General features: G+C 45.2%; 1 protein-coding gene across 1 annotated transcript in view; it reads right to left on the reverse strand.

The window, feature by feature from the left end:
- LOC123101330 (uncharacterized) overlaps window positions 1-6657 on the reverse strand; it is a 49049-nt gene extending 42392 nt beyond the window's left edge. Inside the window, exons 1-2 of the mRNA XM_044522829.1 lie at window positions 6167-6657; window positions 4811-4885 (exon numbers count right to left, since the gene is read on the reverse strand). Coding sequence (XP_044378764.1) covers window positions 4811-4885; window positions 6167-6536 — 445 coding nt within the window. The 5' untranslated portion in view covers window positions 6537-6657. The remainder of the gene's footprint in view (window positions 1-4810; window positions 4886-6166) is intronic.
- Between the last annotated feature and the right edge of the window lie 8134 nt (window positions 6658-14791).

Below are 14791 nucleotides of genomic sequence, written 5' to 3' on the forward strand. Positions count from 1 at the left end.
TGAAATGTTTAATAATAATTTTAGTGATTTTCTACAATAGATTATGATAAGGTTTTTGCAATGGTTTATACTAACCTATCTCACGAGTCCTTATTGAGTTTTGTGTGAATGAAGCTTTTGAGATTTAGAGAGACCGTGATATGAGAGGAATTAAGGAGACACAAAAGCTCAAGCTTGGGGATGCCCAAGGCACCCCAAGATAATATTTCAAGAAGTCTCAAGCGTCTAAGCTTGGGGATGTCCTGGTTGTCATCCCACCTTTCTTCTTCAACAACTATCGGTTAGTATCGGTTGATCCTAAGTTTTTGCTTCTTCACATAATGTTTGCTATCTGTAGATGCCATTTTGTTTTGCTTTGCTTGCTGTTTGAATAAAATACCAAGATCTGAAATTATTAAATGTTAGAGAGTCTTCACATGGTTGCATAATTATTCAACTACTCATTGATCTTCACTTATATCTTTCGGAGTAGTTTGTCATTTGCTCCAATGCTTCACTTATATCTTTTAGAGCATGGTGGTAGTTTTATTTTGAAGAAATAGATGAACTCTCATGCTTCACTTAGATTATTTTGAGAGTCTTAAATAGCATGGTAATTTGCTTAAAATCCTAATATGCTAGGTATTTAAGATTAGTAAAAACTTTCATATAGAGTATTGAATACTAAGAGAAGTTTGATGCTTGATGATTGTTTTGAGATATGGAGGTAATAATATCCAAGTCGTGCTAGTTGAGTAGTTGTGAATTTGAGAAATGCTTGTGTTAAAGTTTGCAAGTCCCGTAGCATCCACATATGGTAAACGTTGTGTAACAAATTTGAAACATGAGTGTTATTTGATTGTCCTCCTTATGAGTGGCGGTCGGGGACGAGCGATGGTCTTTTCCTACCAATCTATCCCCCTAGGAGCATGCGCGTAGTACCGAGGTTTTTGATGACTTGTAGATTTTTGCAATAAGTATGTGAGTTCTTTATGACTAATGCTGAGTCCATGGATTATACGCACTCTCACCCTTCCATCCTTGCTAGCCTCTTCGATACCGTGCATTGCCCTTTCTCACATTGAGAGTTGGCGCAAACTTCGCCGATGCATCCAAACCCCGTGATATGATACGCTCTGTCACACATAAACCTCCTTATATCTTCCTCAAAACAGCCACCATACCTATCTATTATGGCATTTCCATAGCCATTCCGAGATATATTGCCATGCAACTTTCCACCATCTAGTTTATCATGACACATTCATCATTGTCATATTGCTAGCATGATCATGTAGTTGACATAGTATTTGTGGCAAAGCCACCGTTCATAATTCTTTCATACTTGTCACTCTTGATTCATTGCACATCCTGGTACACCGCCGGAGGCATTCATATAGAGTCATCTTTGTTCTAGTATCGAGTTGTAATCATTGAGTTATAAATAAATAGAAGTGTGTTGATCATCATTATTAGAGTATTATCCCAAGTGAGGAATAAATAAAAAAAGAAGAGAGAAAGGCCATAAAAAAGGAGAAAGGCCATAAAAAAAGAAGGCCCAAAAAAAGAGAAGGCCCCCCAAAAAGAGAAAGGCCATAAAAAATAAAAGGCCCAAAAAATGAGAGAAAAAAATAAAAAAGGGACAATGCTACTATCCTTTTTCCACACTTGTGCTTCAAAATAGCACCATGATCTTTATGATAGAGAGTCTCTTATTTTGTCACTTTCACATATATAGTGGGAATTTTTCATTATAGAATTTGGCTTGTATATTCCAACAATGGGCCTCCTCAAGTGCCCTAGGTCTTCATGAACAAGCAAGTTGGATGCACACCCACTAGTTTCTTTTGTTGAGCTTTCATACATTTATAGCCCTAGTGCATCCGTTGCATGGCAATCCCTACTCCTTGCATTAACATCAATCGGTGGGCATCTCCATAGCCCATTGATTAGCCTCGTTGATGTGAGACTTTCTCCTTTTTGTCTTCTCCACATAATCCCCTCATTATTCTATTCCACCCATAGTGCTATATCCATGGCTCGCGCTCATGTATTGCGTGAAAATTTATGAGTTTGAGATTATTAAAGTATGAAACAATTGCTTGGCTTGTCATCGGGGTTGTGTATGATGAGAGCATTCTTGTGTGACGAAAATGAAACATGACTAAACTATATGATTTTGTAGGAATGAACTTCCTTTGGTCATGTTATTTTGAGAAGACACAATTGCTTAGTTAGTATGCTTGAAGTATTATCATTTTTATGTCAATATGAACTTTTGTCTTGAATCTTTCGGATCTGAATATTCATACCACAATTAAGAAGAATTATATTGAAATTATGCCAGCTAGCATTCCACATCAAAAATTATCTTTTTATCATTTACCTACTCGAGAACGAGCAGGAATTAAGCTTGGGGATGCTTGATACGTCTCCAATGTATCTATAATTATTGATTGCTCCATGCTATATTATCTACTGTTTTGAGCAATATTGGGCTTTATTTTCCACTTTTATATTATTTTTGGGACTAACCTATTAACCGGAAGCCCAGCCCAGATTTGTTGTTTTATGCCTATTTCAGTGTTTCGAAGAAAAGGAATATCAAACGGAGTTGAAACGGAACAAAATCAACTAGAGAAGTTATTTTTGGAAGGAAACCTACCAGATAGACTTGGACCCTACGTCAGAAGATGAAGGAGGAGCTCACGAGGGTAGGGGCGCGCCCACCCCCCTAGGCGCGCCCCCCTGTCTCGTGGCCACCCCTTCGGTCCACCAACGTACTCCTTTCACCCATATATACCCACGTATCCTAAAACTTCCAGAACTGAGAATAGATCGGGAGTTCCGCCACCAGAAGTCTCCGTAGCCACCGAAAGCCAATCTAGACCCGTTCCGGCACCTGCCAGAGGGGGAATCCCTCTCCGGTGGCCATCTTCATCATCCCGGTGCTCTCCATGACGAGGAGAGAGTAGTTCTCCCTCGGGGCTGAGGGTATGTACCAGTAGCTATGTGTTTGATCTCTCTCTCTCGTGTTCTTGAGATGATGCGATCTTGATGTATCGCGAGCTTTGCTATTATAGTTGGATCCTATGATGTTTTCTCCTCCCTCTACTCTCTTGTAATGAATTGAGTTTTCCCTTTGAAGTTATCTTATCGGATTGAGTTTTTAAAGATTTGAGAACACTTGATGTATGTCTTGTCATGGATATCTGTGGTGACAATGGGATATCACGTGGTTCACTTGATGTATGTTTTGGTGACCAACTTGCGGGTTCCGCCCATGAACCTATGCATAGGGGTTGGCACACATTTTCGTCGTGATTCTCCGGTAGAACTTTGGGGCACTCTTTGAGGTCCTTTGTGTTGGTTGAATAGATGAATCTAAGATTGTGTGATGCATATCGTATAATCATGCCCACGGATACTTGAGGTGACATTGGAGTATCCAGGTGACATTAGGGTTTTGGTTGATCTGTATCTTAAGGTGTTATTCTAGTACGAACTCTAGGACTGTTTGTGACACTTATAGGAATAGCCCAACGGATTGATTGGAAAGAATAACTTTGAGGTGGTTTCGTACCCTACCATAATCTTTTCGTTCGTTCTCCGCTATTAGTGACTTTGGAGTGACTCTTTGTTGCATGTTGAGGGATAGTTTTATAATCCAATTATGTTAGTATTGTTGAAAGGACTTACACTAGTGAAAGTATGAGCCCTAGGCCTTGTTTCCACACATTGCAATACCGTTTACGCTCACTTTTATCATTCGTTACCTTACTGTTTTTATTATTTTAGATTACAAATACCTTTATCTACTATCCATATACCACTTGTATCACCATCTCTTCACCGAACTAGTGCACCTTTATAATTTACCATTGTATTGGGTGTGTTGGGGACACAAGAGACTCTTTGTTATTTGATTGCAGGGTTGCTTGAGAGAGACCATCTTCATCCTACGCCTCCTACGGATTGATAAACCTTAGGTCATCCACTTGAGGGAAATTTGCTACTGTCCTACAAACCTCTACACTTGGAGGCCCAACAACGTCTACAAGAAGAAGGTTGTGTAGTAGACATCAGTCAGCATGCCGATCTAAATCCTATGGCGCAGGGGTCTGGGCCCATCGCCCATTGCACACCTGCACGTTGCGTACGCGGCCGGTGAGCAGACCTAGCCTCCCTTATACAAGAGCAGGCGTTCCAGTCCAACCCGGCGCGCCGCTCAGTCGCTGACGTCACGAAGGCTTCGACTGATACCACGACGTCGAGTGCCCATAACTGTTCCTGTGTAGTTGGTTAATGCGTATAGGGCAGTAGCCACACTCAGATCAAGTACCCAGATCTCGTTAAGCGTGTTATTTTGAAGTAACCGCGAACGCCGACCAGGGCCAGGCCCACCTCTCACCTAGGTGGTCTCAACCTGCCATGTCGCTCCGCCACAAAGATCCACCCAGAGGGCCGTCGGGACAAAGGTCCTTTCAGCCCCCAATCTGTGAATCACTCACGGGTACTCTACGAGCCGACCCGACTCTAGTCACCACATGTATCATGTATAAAGTATATAGTATATACCCGTGATCACCTCCCAAGTGATCACGACCCGATAGTATAACATGGCAGACGGACAAGAATGTAGGGCCACTTATGATAAACTAGCATCATATACTAAGCATTAGGATTGCAGGTAAAGGTAACAACAGTAGTAGCAAGGATAGGCTATGCATCATGATAGGATTAACGGAAAGCAGCAACATGCTACACTACTCTAATGCAAGAAGTAGAGAGAAGAGTAGGCTATATCTGATGATCAAAGGGGGGGGCTTGCCTGGTTGCTCTGGCAAGTAGGGAATGTCAACAATGTAGTTGATCGGGGCACCAGCAGCGGCGTCAGTCTCGTAGTCTACCGGAGAGAAGAGGGGGAAGAAACAATGAATACAATGCAAACACATACATAACGATGCAAGACATGACAACGAGCGGTGCTAGGCGTGCCCTAACGCGGTAGGAGGTGATACCGGCGAAGGGGGGAAACAACCGGGAAAGTATCCCCGGTGTTTCGCGTTTTCAGACAGATGAACCGGAGAGGGAAAGTTGCGTGTTCACTATGCTAGGGATGTGTGGTGGACGAACAGACTGCGTACCCGGATTCGTCTCGTTGTTCTGACCAACTTTCATGTACAAAATGTTTTCATCCGAGTTACGGATTATTTTATATTGATTTTTAAATTTTAACAATATTCTAGAATTCCTGCATTTATTTAATCCGAATTGACCTAGTCAAAAGGGTAGGTGTGGCCCACAAGCCATAGACTATTTTCCTAATCCTAAACAAATAAATGAACCTAACTTATCTAAATAAGGACCCACATGTCATCTACTACTAAAGTAACTTAGCACTAATTAATACTACTAGCTAAACAGCAAAAGTAATCCTAAAACTAATCTATGAATTAAATTAGACCTAAACTAATTTGGGGTAGCCCCACACACGGCCACACACAGACACGGTACACACATCACACACACCTACAGAACACACACACACAACGCACACACTCACGCGCACACAACACACGCCACACTTGCACGGGCGCTCGGCCATGGCACACACGAACACACACAGTAGACTCACACACACACACGCTGCGCACACACACCACGGCCATGGCAACACACACACGCTGCGCACACACACCACGGCCATGGCCTTTGCCATGGCCAGCAGCAGCGGTGGGAAGTGGCGCTAGCTACAAGCAGCAACAGCAACGGAGCACTAGCAGCGGCAGCGGTATCGGCAAGCAACAGTAGCTAGCACCATAGCAGCAGACCAAGAGCAGCAGTGACATGAGCAGCATCTAGTGGCAGCAACAACTAGCAGCGTTGGCAGGGGAGCATCAAGCAGCAGCAGCACAAAGCAAAGCAGCAGCAGCTGTAGGCAACGGCAGCTGCGGCAGCCGGCGGCGCGAGCGCTAGGCAGGGGGTCGCCGGGGCGGTGGTGCAGCAGCGGCGCGAGGCAAGCGAGGCACGGCGGCGGTGGGGCTACGTGCAGAATGGCGCGTCCAGAGGGCCCGGGCGAGCGCGTGCAGGGCGACGTCCGGCCATGGCGACCACGACGAGCTACGGGAGTCGGCAAACAACGACCGAAACAAACGGTAACAAGGCAGGAGGAAGCGAGGCTCACCACGGAGCTCGGTGACGCACTCGGGGAGGCCGGGGACGGCTCGACAGAGACACAATCGGCGGCGAGGGGCCGCGGCCGTGCGCGGAGAAGGTGCCTCGATGGCGGCGATGCAGCACTCCCCTGCTTGAGTTTCTGCTTGGGATCGACGAAGATGAGGCCGGCGGAGCTCTTGGTCGTCTTCACGTGGCTCGAGGAGGTCCCGGAGCACGGCTACGAGGCGGCGGCGATGGAGCTTCGGACGACGAGGGAGACAGGGAGGGAGAGGGGCGAGGGAGGGGAAAGGGGCGCTAGGGTTAGTAGGGGGCCGGGGATGCGCCCTTATCAACGAGGGGGCCGGGAGGATGGCCGCACGTGGCTGGGGGGCAGCCATGGCCGTGGGATGGCCGCCACGCCCTCCCCCGGTCTCCTGTAGCGTGAGGTGGGAGATGAGGGGAGGTGGGCTGGGCCTCCCAGCCCCACGTGGGCCTCCCCTCTTCTTCCTGACTCCTTCTTTCTCTCTTTTCTTTATATTGTTTTAGTTACTAATTTCCATTTTCTTTTTATTTGTTTCTTTTTTACTTAATTCTGTCACAGCCCTAGAGCTTGCTTGTAACTAGTGGCATTGCATCCATGTATCATGTCTAAATTTCTTTAAATTTGAATTGGGGAATTGGAGAGCCTCAGAAGTCATTTAAAAAAAATGATGATCAACATTAAAAATTGCTTCAAATGTTTCCAAGGAAATGTTCCTTTTCAGCTTTGAAAAATATTGGCAAGAATAAAATGCAAACCAATATTTTTGGAGTGACTGAAACATTTATTTTGGGCCTTTGAATTAATTCAATAACTATTTGCATTGGATATATATTTGATATATAAATAATATATGTCCAATAATACTGGAACATTTTTATGTGGTTTGGTATATTTTAGTTCTAGCCACATAACTATTTTCAGGATTTTATAAAATGGTTTAGTATTTTACAAAACTAAAACAACACAGAACAAAATAAATAAATAAAAACAAAAATAAAAGAGAGAAGCCCAGCCACTTACCTGGCGCCCACTTACCTGGCCCAGCTCCTCCAGCGGCCCAGCCCACCGAACCACCACCGTCTCCCACCTCGCGCCAAAAGGGCGCGAGGCGTGTGGCCACCGCACGCCGGCACGCGCCGAGCCACCTCCTGCTTGCCGCTCTCCATCCTCGACGCTCTGGACGCCTCCCCCGGGCGCCATGCACCTCCCTGCTTCTCTCCCTCACTCTCCCGCGCCCTCATCCTCTCCCCTGGACCCCTCTCTCTCGCCACCGAACACGCCCATCGCCGCCGTTCGCCGTTGCCGCGACCACCGCCGTTCCGACGATGCCCCGAGCTGCTCCCGAGCTCCTGCACCTCGTCGCCAACCCCCTCACTGAGCCACGTGACCGGAAGAGCCCCGAAGCGCCGCCCCGACACTTTTCCCCTCCTCGGCCGCCGGAGATCGGCCTCGCCGCCCCGCTCAGCTCCGACCTTCCCCGAGCCCGCTTCGACGCCTACTGGAACCGCTGTGAGCTCCTGATCCTCCTCCCCTTCTCCGTTTTCTCCCTAGTATGCCGTAGCCGCCGTGCCTTTCTCACCCGACAGCGCCGCCGCCAAAGCTCGTCGGCGATGACGCTCCGGTGACCATTCGGTCCCGGGCATGCGTCCAACGTTCTCGCCGCACCACGTAGACACCGTAGGTGTTATCCCCGCGTCGCCAAGGCCGCTGTGGCCTCGAACCCGAGCTCGCCCGAGCTCCGGCCGCCTCGGGCTCCACTCCGGCGAACCCCGGCCACCCCCGCACCTCCCCTTGGTCTCCCTAGATGCACGCGGTCATGGGCTACCTCCTGGTGCTCTTCGCGCGTCCAACCGCAGCCCATAGCGCAACTCCGGCGAGCCTCCGCCGCGAGATGTGGTCGCTGGCGCCTAATCCGGCGACGCTGACGTGGCGTTGCCATTAGCGGCTAATCCCCCCAATTAGCACACTAACAGACACTGACAGCGGGCCCCGTAGCGGGTCAAAGCCCGAGTAAACGAGGGATTAGTTCCTGTGTCACTAACGTGTGGACCCCGCACGTCAGGTTTGACCTGGACCTGGCCGTTGACTCGCTGACGTCATGCTGGCGTCAGGCTGACGCAGTTAGATCATTTTCTGGATTTATTTTAATTCAGGAAATTTCAGAAAATTGTATAAACTTCTAAAAATCATAGAAATTCAACCGTAACTCCAAATTAAATAAATTATATATGAAAAATTATCAGAAAAATTCAAGGAATCCATTTGTACCATTTTCATGCATGTTAGAACAACTTATAGCTGCTGTTTAGCACAAATCAATTAAATGGCATTTAAATAACCATATATGGAGTTGGAATTTGAATCATGTATTCAAACCAACTTCATTTAAATCATAGCTAGGTGCATTATCCCAAAACACATTCATATTGCCATGTCATAGCATGCATCATATTGTGCATTGCATTGATCGTGTTCTTCTGTGTTTGCCGGTGTTGTTCCCCCTCGGTAGACGTTGTACCGACGATGTGATCGTTGACACTGATGAAGACTCAATGTTATCTTCAGAAGTGCCAGGCAAGCAAAACCCCCTTGTTCATTCCGATACAATCCTACTCTCTCGCTCCTGCTCTCTTTTACTGCATTAGGACAACAATGATTCAACTGTTACATGCTGCGGTAGTTGAACCCCTTTATCCTCTGCATGACCTGTCATTGCCACAGTAAATAGATGAAACCCACTAGCATGAGTAGGAGTTGTTTGAGCCCTGATGTGCCTACTCATTCATGCTTGTTTGTCATGCCTGCTACTGCTTAGAGTTGAGTCAGGTCTGATTCATCGGGGATGAATCAGAGGCGTGTGAACATGTCCTACTGTGTGTGAGCTAAGTGTGTGAACACGATTTGGTAAAGGTAGCGGTGAGAGGCCATGTAGGAGTACATGGTGGGTTGTCTCATTGAAGCCGTCCTTAGGAACTGAGTTCTGTGTTTGTGATCCATGACTCAGCTACTACCATACATTGGGCCTTGAAATATGACCCCACTCGACTTCTTAATCACCCTTGTCCTCTGTACAGGAGTTGCAAGTAGTTTCTGGTGTTTGTAGTATGCTGGAGGCCGTGCACAGCGCTGACCGGAGGGGTGGGCTGTGATGCGGTAGGCACGTGGCACGGTGTACCGGGCACCCGTTTGGTGTCTCGGGAACCCTGTTCACATCGTTTGGGGCTGTGAGCGAAACTCCGGCCGGATCTCCTCATGGATGGAACCCGAATAGGCGATAAACCTGGACTAGAGACTTGAGTGTTTAGGTAGGTCGTGGTCTACACCCACGTCGGCTTTCGCTTGAAGTCTGCCGAGCACATGTCGTGTGCAAACGCTAAGTGGTGGAAACATGTATGAAGAAGTACACCCCTGCAGGGTTAACATCATCTATTCGAATAGCCGTGTCCGCGGTAAAGGACTTCTGGGTTGCTTATATCGGTTCATAGACAAGTGAAAGTGGATACTCTAAAATACGCAAGATAAGCGTGAGTGCTATGGATGGCGCTCTCGTAGGGAGACGGGAGTGGATCCATAGTGGTGTATTGATATGGTGAATATGTGGACTCGTGTGCGCCACCTCAAAAGGGTTACTTGCAGTCGTAGTTTAGGATAGCCACCGAGTCAAAGCTGGCTTGCTGCAGTTAAACCCCACCATCCCCTTTGTTGATAATGATGCATATGTAGTTAGTTCTGATGTAAGTCTTGCTGGGTACATTTGTACTCACGTTTGCCTATTTTATGTTTTTGCAGAGAGACTTCGGTCTCACTAGTAGTTCCACGTGGACTTCGACGTTTAGCTTGTTACCTCAGCTACGATCTTGTGCCTCGGCAGGATTTGGTAGATAGTCAGGCTTCTCAGCCTTTTTCATTTATAGATGTCTGTACTCAGACATGATAGCTTCCGCTTGTGCTTTGACTTGTATGCTCTGAATGTTGGGTCATGAGACCCCTGTTTGTAATATCTCGCTCCTCGGAGCCTAATGAATAAATACTTGAGTCGTAGAGTCATGTTGTGATGCCATGTTGTATTTGCACATATCGAGCATATTGTGTGTATGTTATTGAAATGCTTGGTATGTGTGGGATCTGGCTATCTAGTTGTTTATCCTTAGTAGCCTCTCTTACCGGGAAATGTCTCCTAGTGTTTCCACTGAGCCATGGTAGCTTGCTACTGCTCCGGAACACTTAGGCTGGCCGGCATGTGTCCTTCTTCCTTCCTGTGTCTGTCCCTTCGGGGAAATGTCACGCGATGAATACCGGAGTCCTGCTAGCCCGCTACAGCCCGGTTCACCGGAGTCCTGCTAGCCCAGTGCTACAGCCTGGATTCACTCGCTGATGACCGACACGTTCGATGCTGGGTCATGGATGTCTGTCCCTGTAAGTTAGTGCCACTTTGGGTTTACGACTAGCCATGTCAGCCCGGACTCCTTATCATATGGATGCTAGCGACACTGTCATATACGTGTGCCAAAAGGCGCAAACGGTCCCGGGCAAAGGTAAGGCGACACCCGTGGGAATACCGTGCGTGAGGCCGCAAAGTGATATGAGGTGTTACATGCTAGATCGATGTGGCATTGAGTCGGGGTCCTGACAAATTCTTAGAAGCAATTGTAATTTATTAAATAAGAGAGTTGGCCCATAATTCATAAAGAAATTCTAGGCACTGCCTTGAAAAGTTTGAGAGTTAAATAAATCATTAGTTTGGATTTTTCACAAATTAGAAAAGTATTTTATTGTTGTTTCAGCACTGTTCTGATTGTTTTTAGGGCATTTAAATGTTTTATAAAATGTTGATTTGTTTTTATAATGGCTTTGGAATTATTTGTGATAACATGAACTATTTTGTTTAATTAATTGAAGAAGTGGTTATTTCAAATTTATTTTAAAATTTTAAAAAATAGCTTTGATTTTTATCGAGTGGCAACTTGGCTAAGTTAAACCTAATGACATGGAATCATTTGGGGGATTACTGTAGCTTAAGTATTTGGGCGTCACAGCGTCTCTCTCTCTTGTATTGTTCTGTGCCTGCCAGCGTGCTTTGCTAGGATTTTCGACCAGTAATCCCTTTGTGCAGACAATGATTTCTACTACTGGCTGCTAAATTAGATATGTAGATGTCATACATGATACTACCTCATACCTCCCTTCCTAAATATAAGTCTTTATAGAGATTTCACTATAGGCTACATACGGAGCAAAATGAGTGAATCTACACTCGAAAATGCATCTATATACATCTGTATGTAGTTCATACTGGAATCTCTACAAAGACATATATTTAGGAACAGGGGCAGTACATTACACAAAATCGTAGGTGGCATGTAGGAATTCTAGTGCACTATATTAGGCTCCCTTAGAGTGTCTGCTAGTCCAGCATACAGAGTCATGGCTAGTTTATGGTACGCACACAATCGTTAGTTGGTGTTTTAAATATGCGCAAGGGATATGCAATGTAGTATCATGTAGAGATGTCTGAAATTAGCCGTGTCAACTTGCAGATAGGGTTACACAATGAAAAAGTACAAGATGTATGTGGCAATTTCATGGAACATCGCAAAAAAGGAGAGGCAGCGGCGAGCCTATACAGTGTGCCATGGTACGTCACTCCTCCATTGCAATCATCGTGACATGTTATTTGTATGCCAGTTCTATTAACCAAGTTTCTTAGGGACAATTATTATGAGTTATCCTAAGAAAATAAGCACGTGTGAATATAAGCTCCATGTAATAAGCCAACCAGTTCTTTTCATTGCGTTTTCAGCTTATCTTTGATATGATCAGTGGAAAGTCTAGATTGCATTATATTTTTTCAAACATCACAAATTGAACCCAGTACAGTAATTAATATGATAGGAAAACAGACCATCACTATTTGCTCAAAATGCAAATATAAAGATACCATCTACTTGGCACAATCTACTTTGGTCAATGTTTTCCATAGAGATCCCATTGCCTAATTTAAACGAAGAACGCATGACCCACATTTAAATGAAGAACAATTATTTATTGACATCCGATGGTCCAAGTGGCTGGTTATTATCGTATAGCAGCACCACCTGAAAGCATCATATAGCAGCAACAGCAGCTCATAGTAACTCATCATACAGCAGCAGCAGTCTGCAATTCATCATATACCAGCAGCAGCTCATAGCAATTCACCATATAGCAGCAGTAGGAGCAGCTCATAGCAATTCATCATATAGCAACAGCAGGAGCAGCTCATAGCAATTCATCATATAGCAGCAGCAGGAGCAGCTTGTAGCAACTCATCATATAGCAGCAACATGAGCAGCTTGTAGCAACTCATCATATAGCAGCAGCAGCTCATAGCAATTCATCATATGGCAGCAGCAGCATCTCATAGCAACTCATCATACAGCAGCAGCAGCTCATAGCAATTCATCATATAGTAACAGTAGGAGCAGCTCATAGCAATGCATCATATAGCAGCAGCAGAAGCAGCTCATAGCAATTCATCGTATAGTGGATCAGAATGAAAATTTGGCAAAAAAATCAGAGGAGATCCTCACCTTGTTGGATGAGCTCATTCTTCAACAGCACCTCAAGGCCATGGCCTGGGAGGAGGGGAGGGGGAATAAGGTGCCTTCTGTCACAGTGTGGCATCGGCCGTAGTTGTGCAGCGTCCGTCGGAGTAGTGCGTTGGACGAACCACAGTGGAGCAGCTGCTGGAGACCATGAGAATGAGGGGCGGTGCCCGAGGGAGGAGAAGCCAGGGAGATATGCCCCTACCCGTCGGCCATGTAGCCTAGCTGGACATAGCATCGTCAAGGACAAGGCCAGATGGGACCAGTGGCGACGGATCGCTGGAGGAACCCTAGTGTTGCAGGCAGGGGATCGAGGTAGAGGGAAAGGGGAGAGGAGATGCAAGCGGGCAGGGCAATGAATGCTTGTGTGTTTGTTTTTACTTGAGGGTCAGGTGTGACATGGGCGTCAACAGTTGCACTTTGAGTGTAATATAGGCAGACAACAGAGTCATTTCACTATTCCCCTTCCCTTCAATTTTTAGTGAGGTTCTACCCGAAACACCCCCCTCCAAAGCGAAATTAGTTAAGCCCAAGCCCATAACTCAAAAATGACTTCTTTACATCTTTTATGGCTTATTTTGACAATATGCCCTGAAAAGGCAGAATCGAACTGGCCCTTAACCTGCAATTCAATTATGCGTGCAATGATGAATCACTCCTGCCTACTATCTGTACATTTAGGCATCATCATACATGGCATAACCTAATACATGTGCATTCCATTGTAGAATCTGGAATATGCAATGTTTATGTTAGTTCATACGTTGCACATGATGTTTAAATGCCCCTTAAATCTGGTCAGTCAAGTGATGGTCTTTAAGCCTCCTTCTTTGCTTCTTTTCTCGATATGTAAGATTTGCTCACACATCTGTTCAATTGCTTGTTTGCATCAGCCAGCCATACTAGGACTGTTTGCTTTGATTACTTGCTGTTCTTGACCTAACACTCTAATAGAGCTTGTCAACGATTTAAACAGTAAGGGCTGCTGTAGTGGGGCCTTGTCTAACTCATAGGTGACATAAAGGTTTGGCTGTACACTACAGTAGGCAAGTATGTTAGGAAAGTATGCATATTTATCTTCCAAGGAGATGAGTAACTAGTTGACATAATTATGTGGTGTTGTTTTGTTATAATCTCATCCTTTTGTGTTCACAGACTAGAAAGTATGCATATTTATCTTCCAAGGAGACGAGTAACTAGTTTGTGTCACCTTGCAGAGGGGGTACAATGAAGATAAGATTGAGGATTTCCAAGTACAAGATGTTAGGAAGGAGCCTTGCAGGAGAAGTAGGAGCTGTGCTGAGCCTCTTCAACCTGCTAAGGTAAGTCACTGTATGCAACTCAACATTTCAATTCCTTGTTTGTTTCAGGCATAGTTAATTTTTGCTTTTCAATTGCTTTATTTGTCCTCAGTTAATGAGATGCCCAAATAATCATGTCTGATGTTCGGTACTTGTATCACTATTAGTTGACATAATTAAAGGCCTTACCATTTAATTACTCTGCCAAAGTATGCCTAAAGCTTTGAAGTCTATTAACCAACTATTATTGCATGAGGCTCACAATCTAGTTTATACTACGCTAATGATTGCATAGTTTTGCCTGTTGTAGTATGTTTGTATGAAACCCTTTGCTATTCATTATGCTCCCTAAGACTTTAATTGAGGCATAGAATGGCCAACTGCTTGCTTACTTATACGCAACGTGCAGTCTAAATTTGTAACTTGTCTGTGTTTTCGTTTGGCCCCCAACATCATGCTCCTTTGGTGAGCTAAGAGGGATTTCTGTATGCAGGCTACACAGCCTATCTTTTTTTATAATTTTTAAAATATCACCTGCTTATGCTTCATGACGTGTAACATTTTTTTTGAAAGTGACGTGTAACATTATTGTTAGTCCTGTTTTGCCATGTAGTACAAAAGAGTGTCTTGTTTGCTTCACTATTGTAACTATATTTTTGCCCTAGTCATGTGTACTTATAGAAACATTTCAGGATGAAGTGACATCAACACAAAGATCTGCGAGT

Source organism: Triticum aestivum, chromosome 5A, assembly GCF_018294505.1.
Source record: "Triticum aestivum cultivar Chinese Spring chromosome 5A, IWGSC CS RefSeq v2.1, whole genome shotgun sequence".
Classification (NCBI taxonomy): Eukaryota; Viridiplantae; Streptophyta; class Magnoliopsida; order Poales; family Poaceae; genus Triticum; species Triticum aestivum.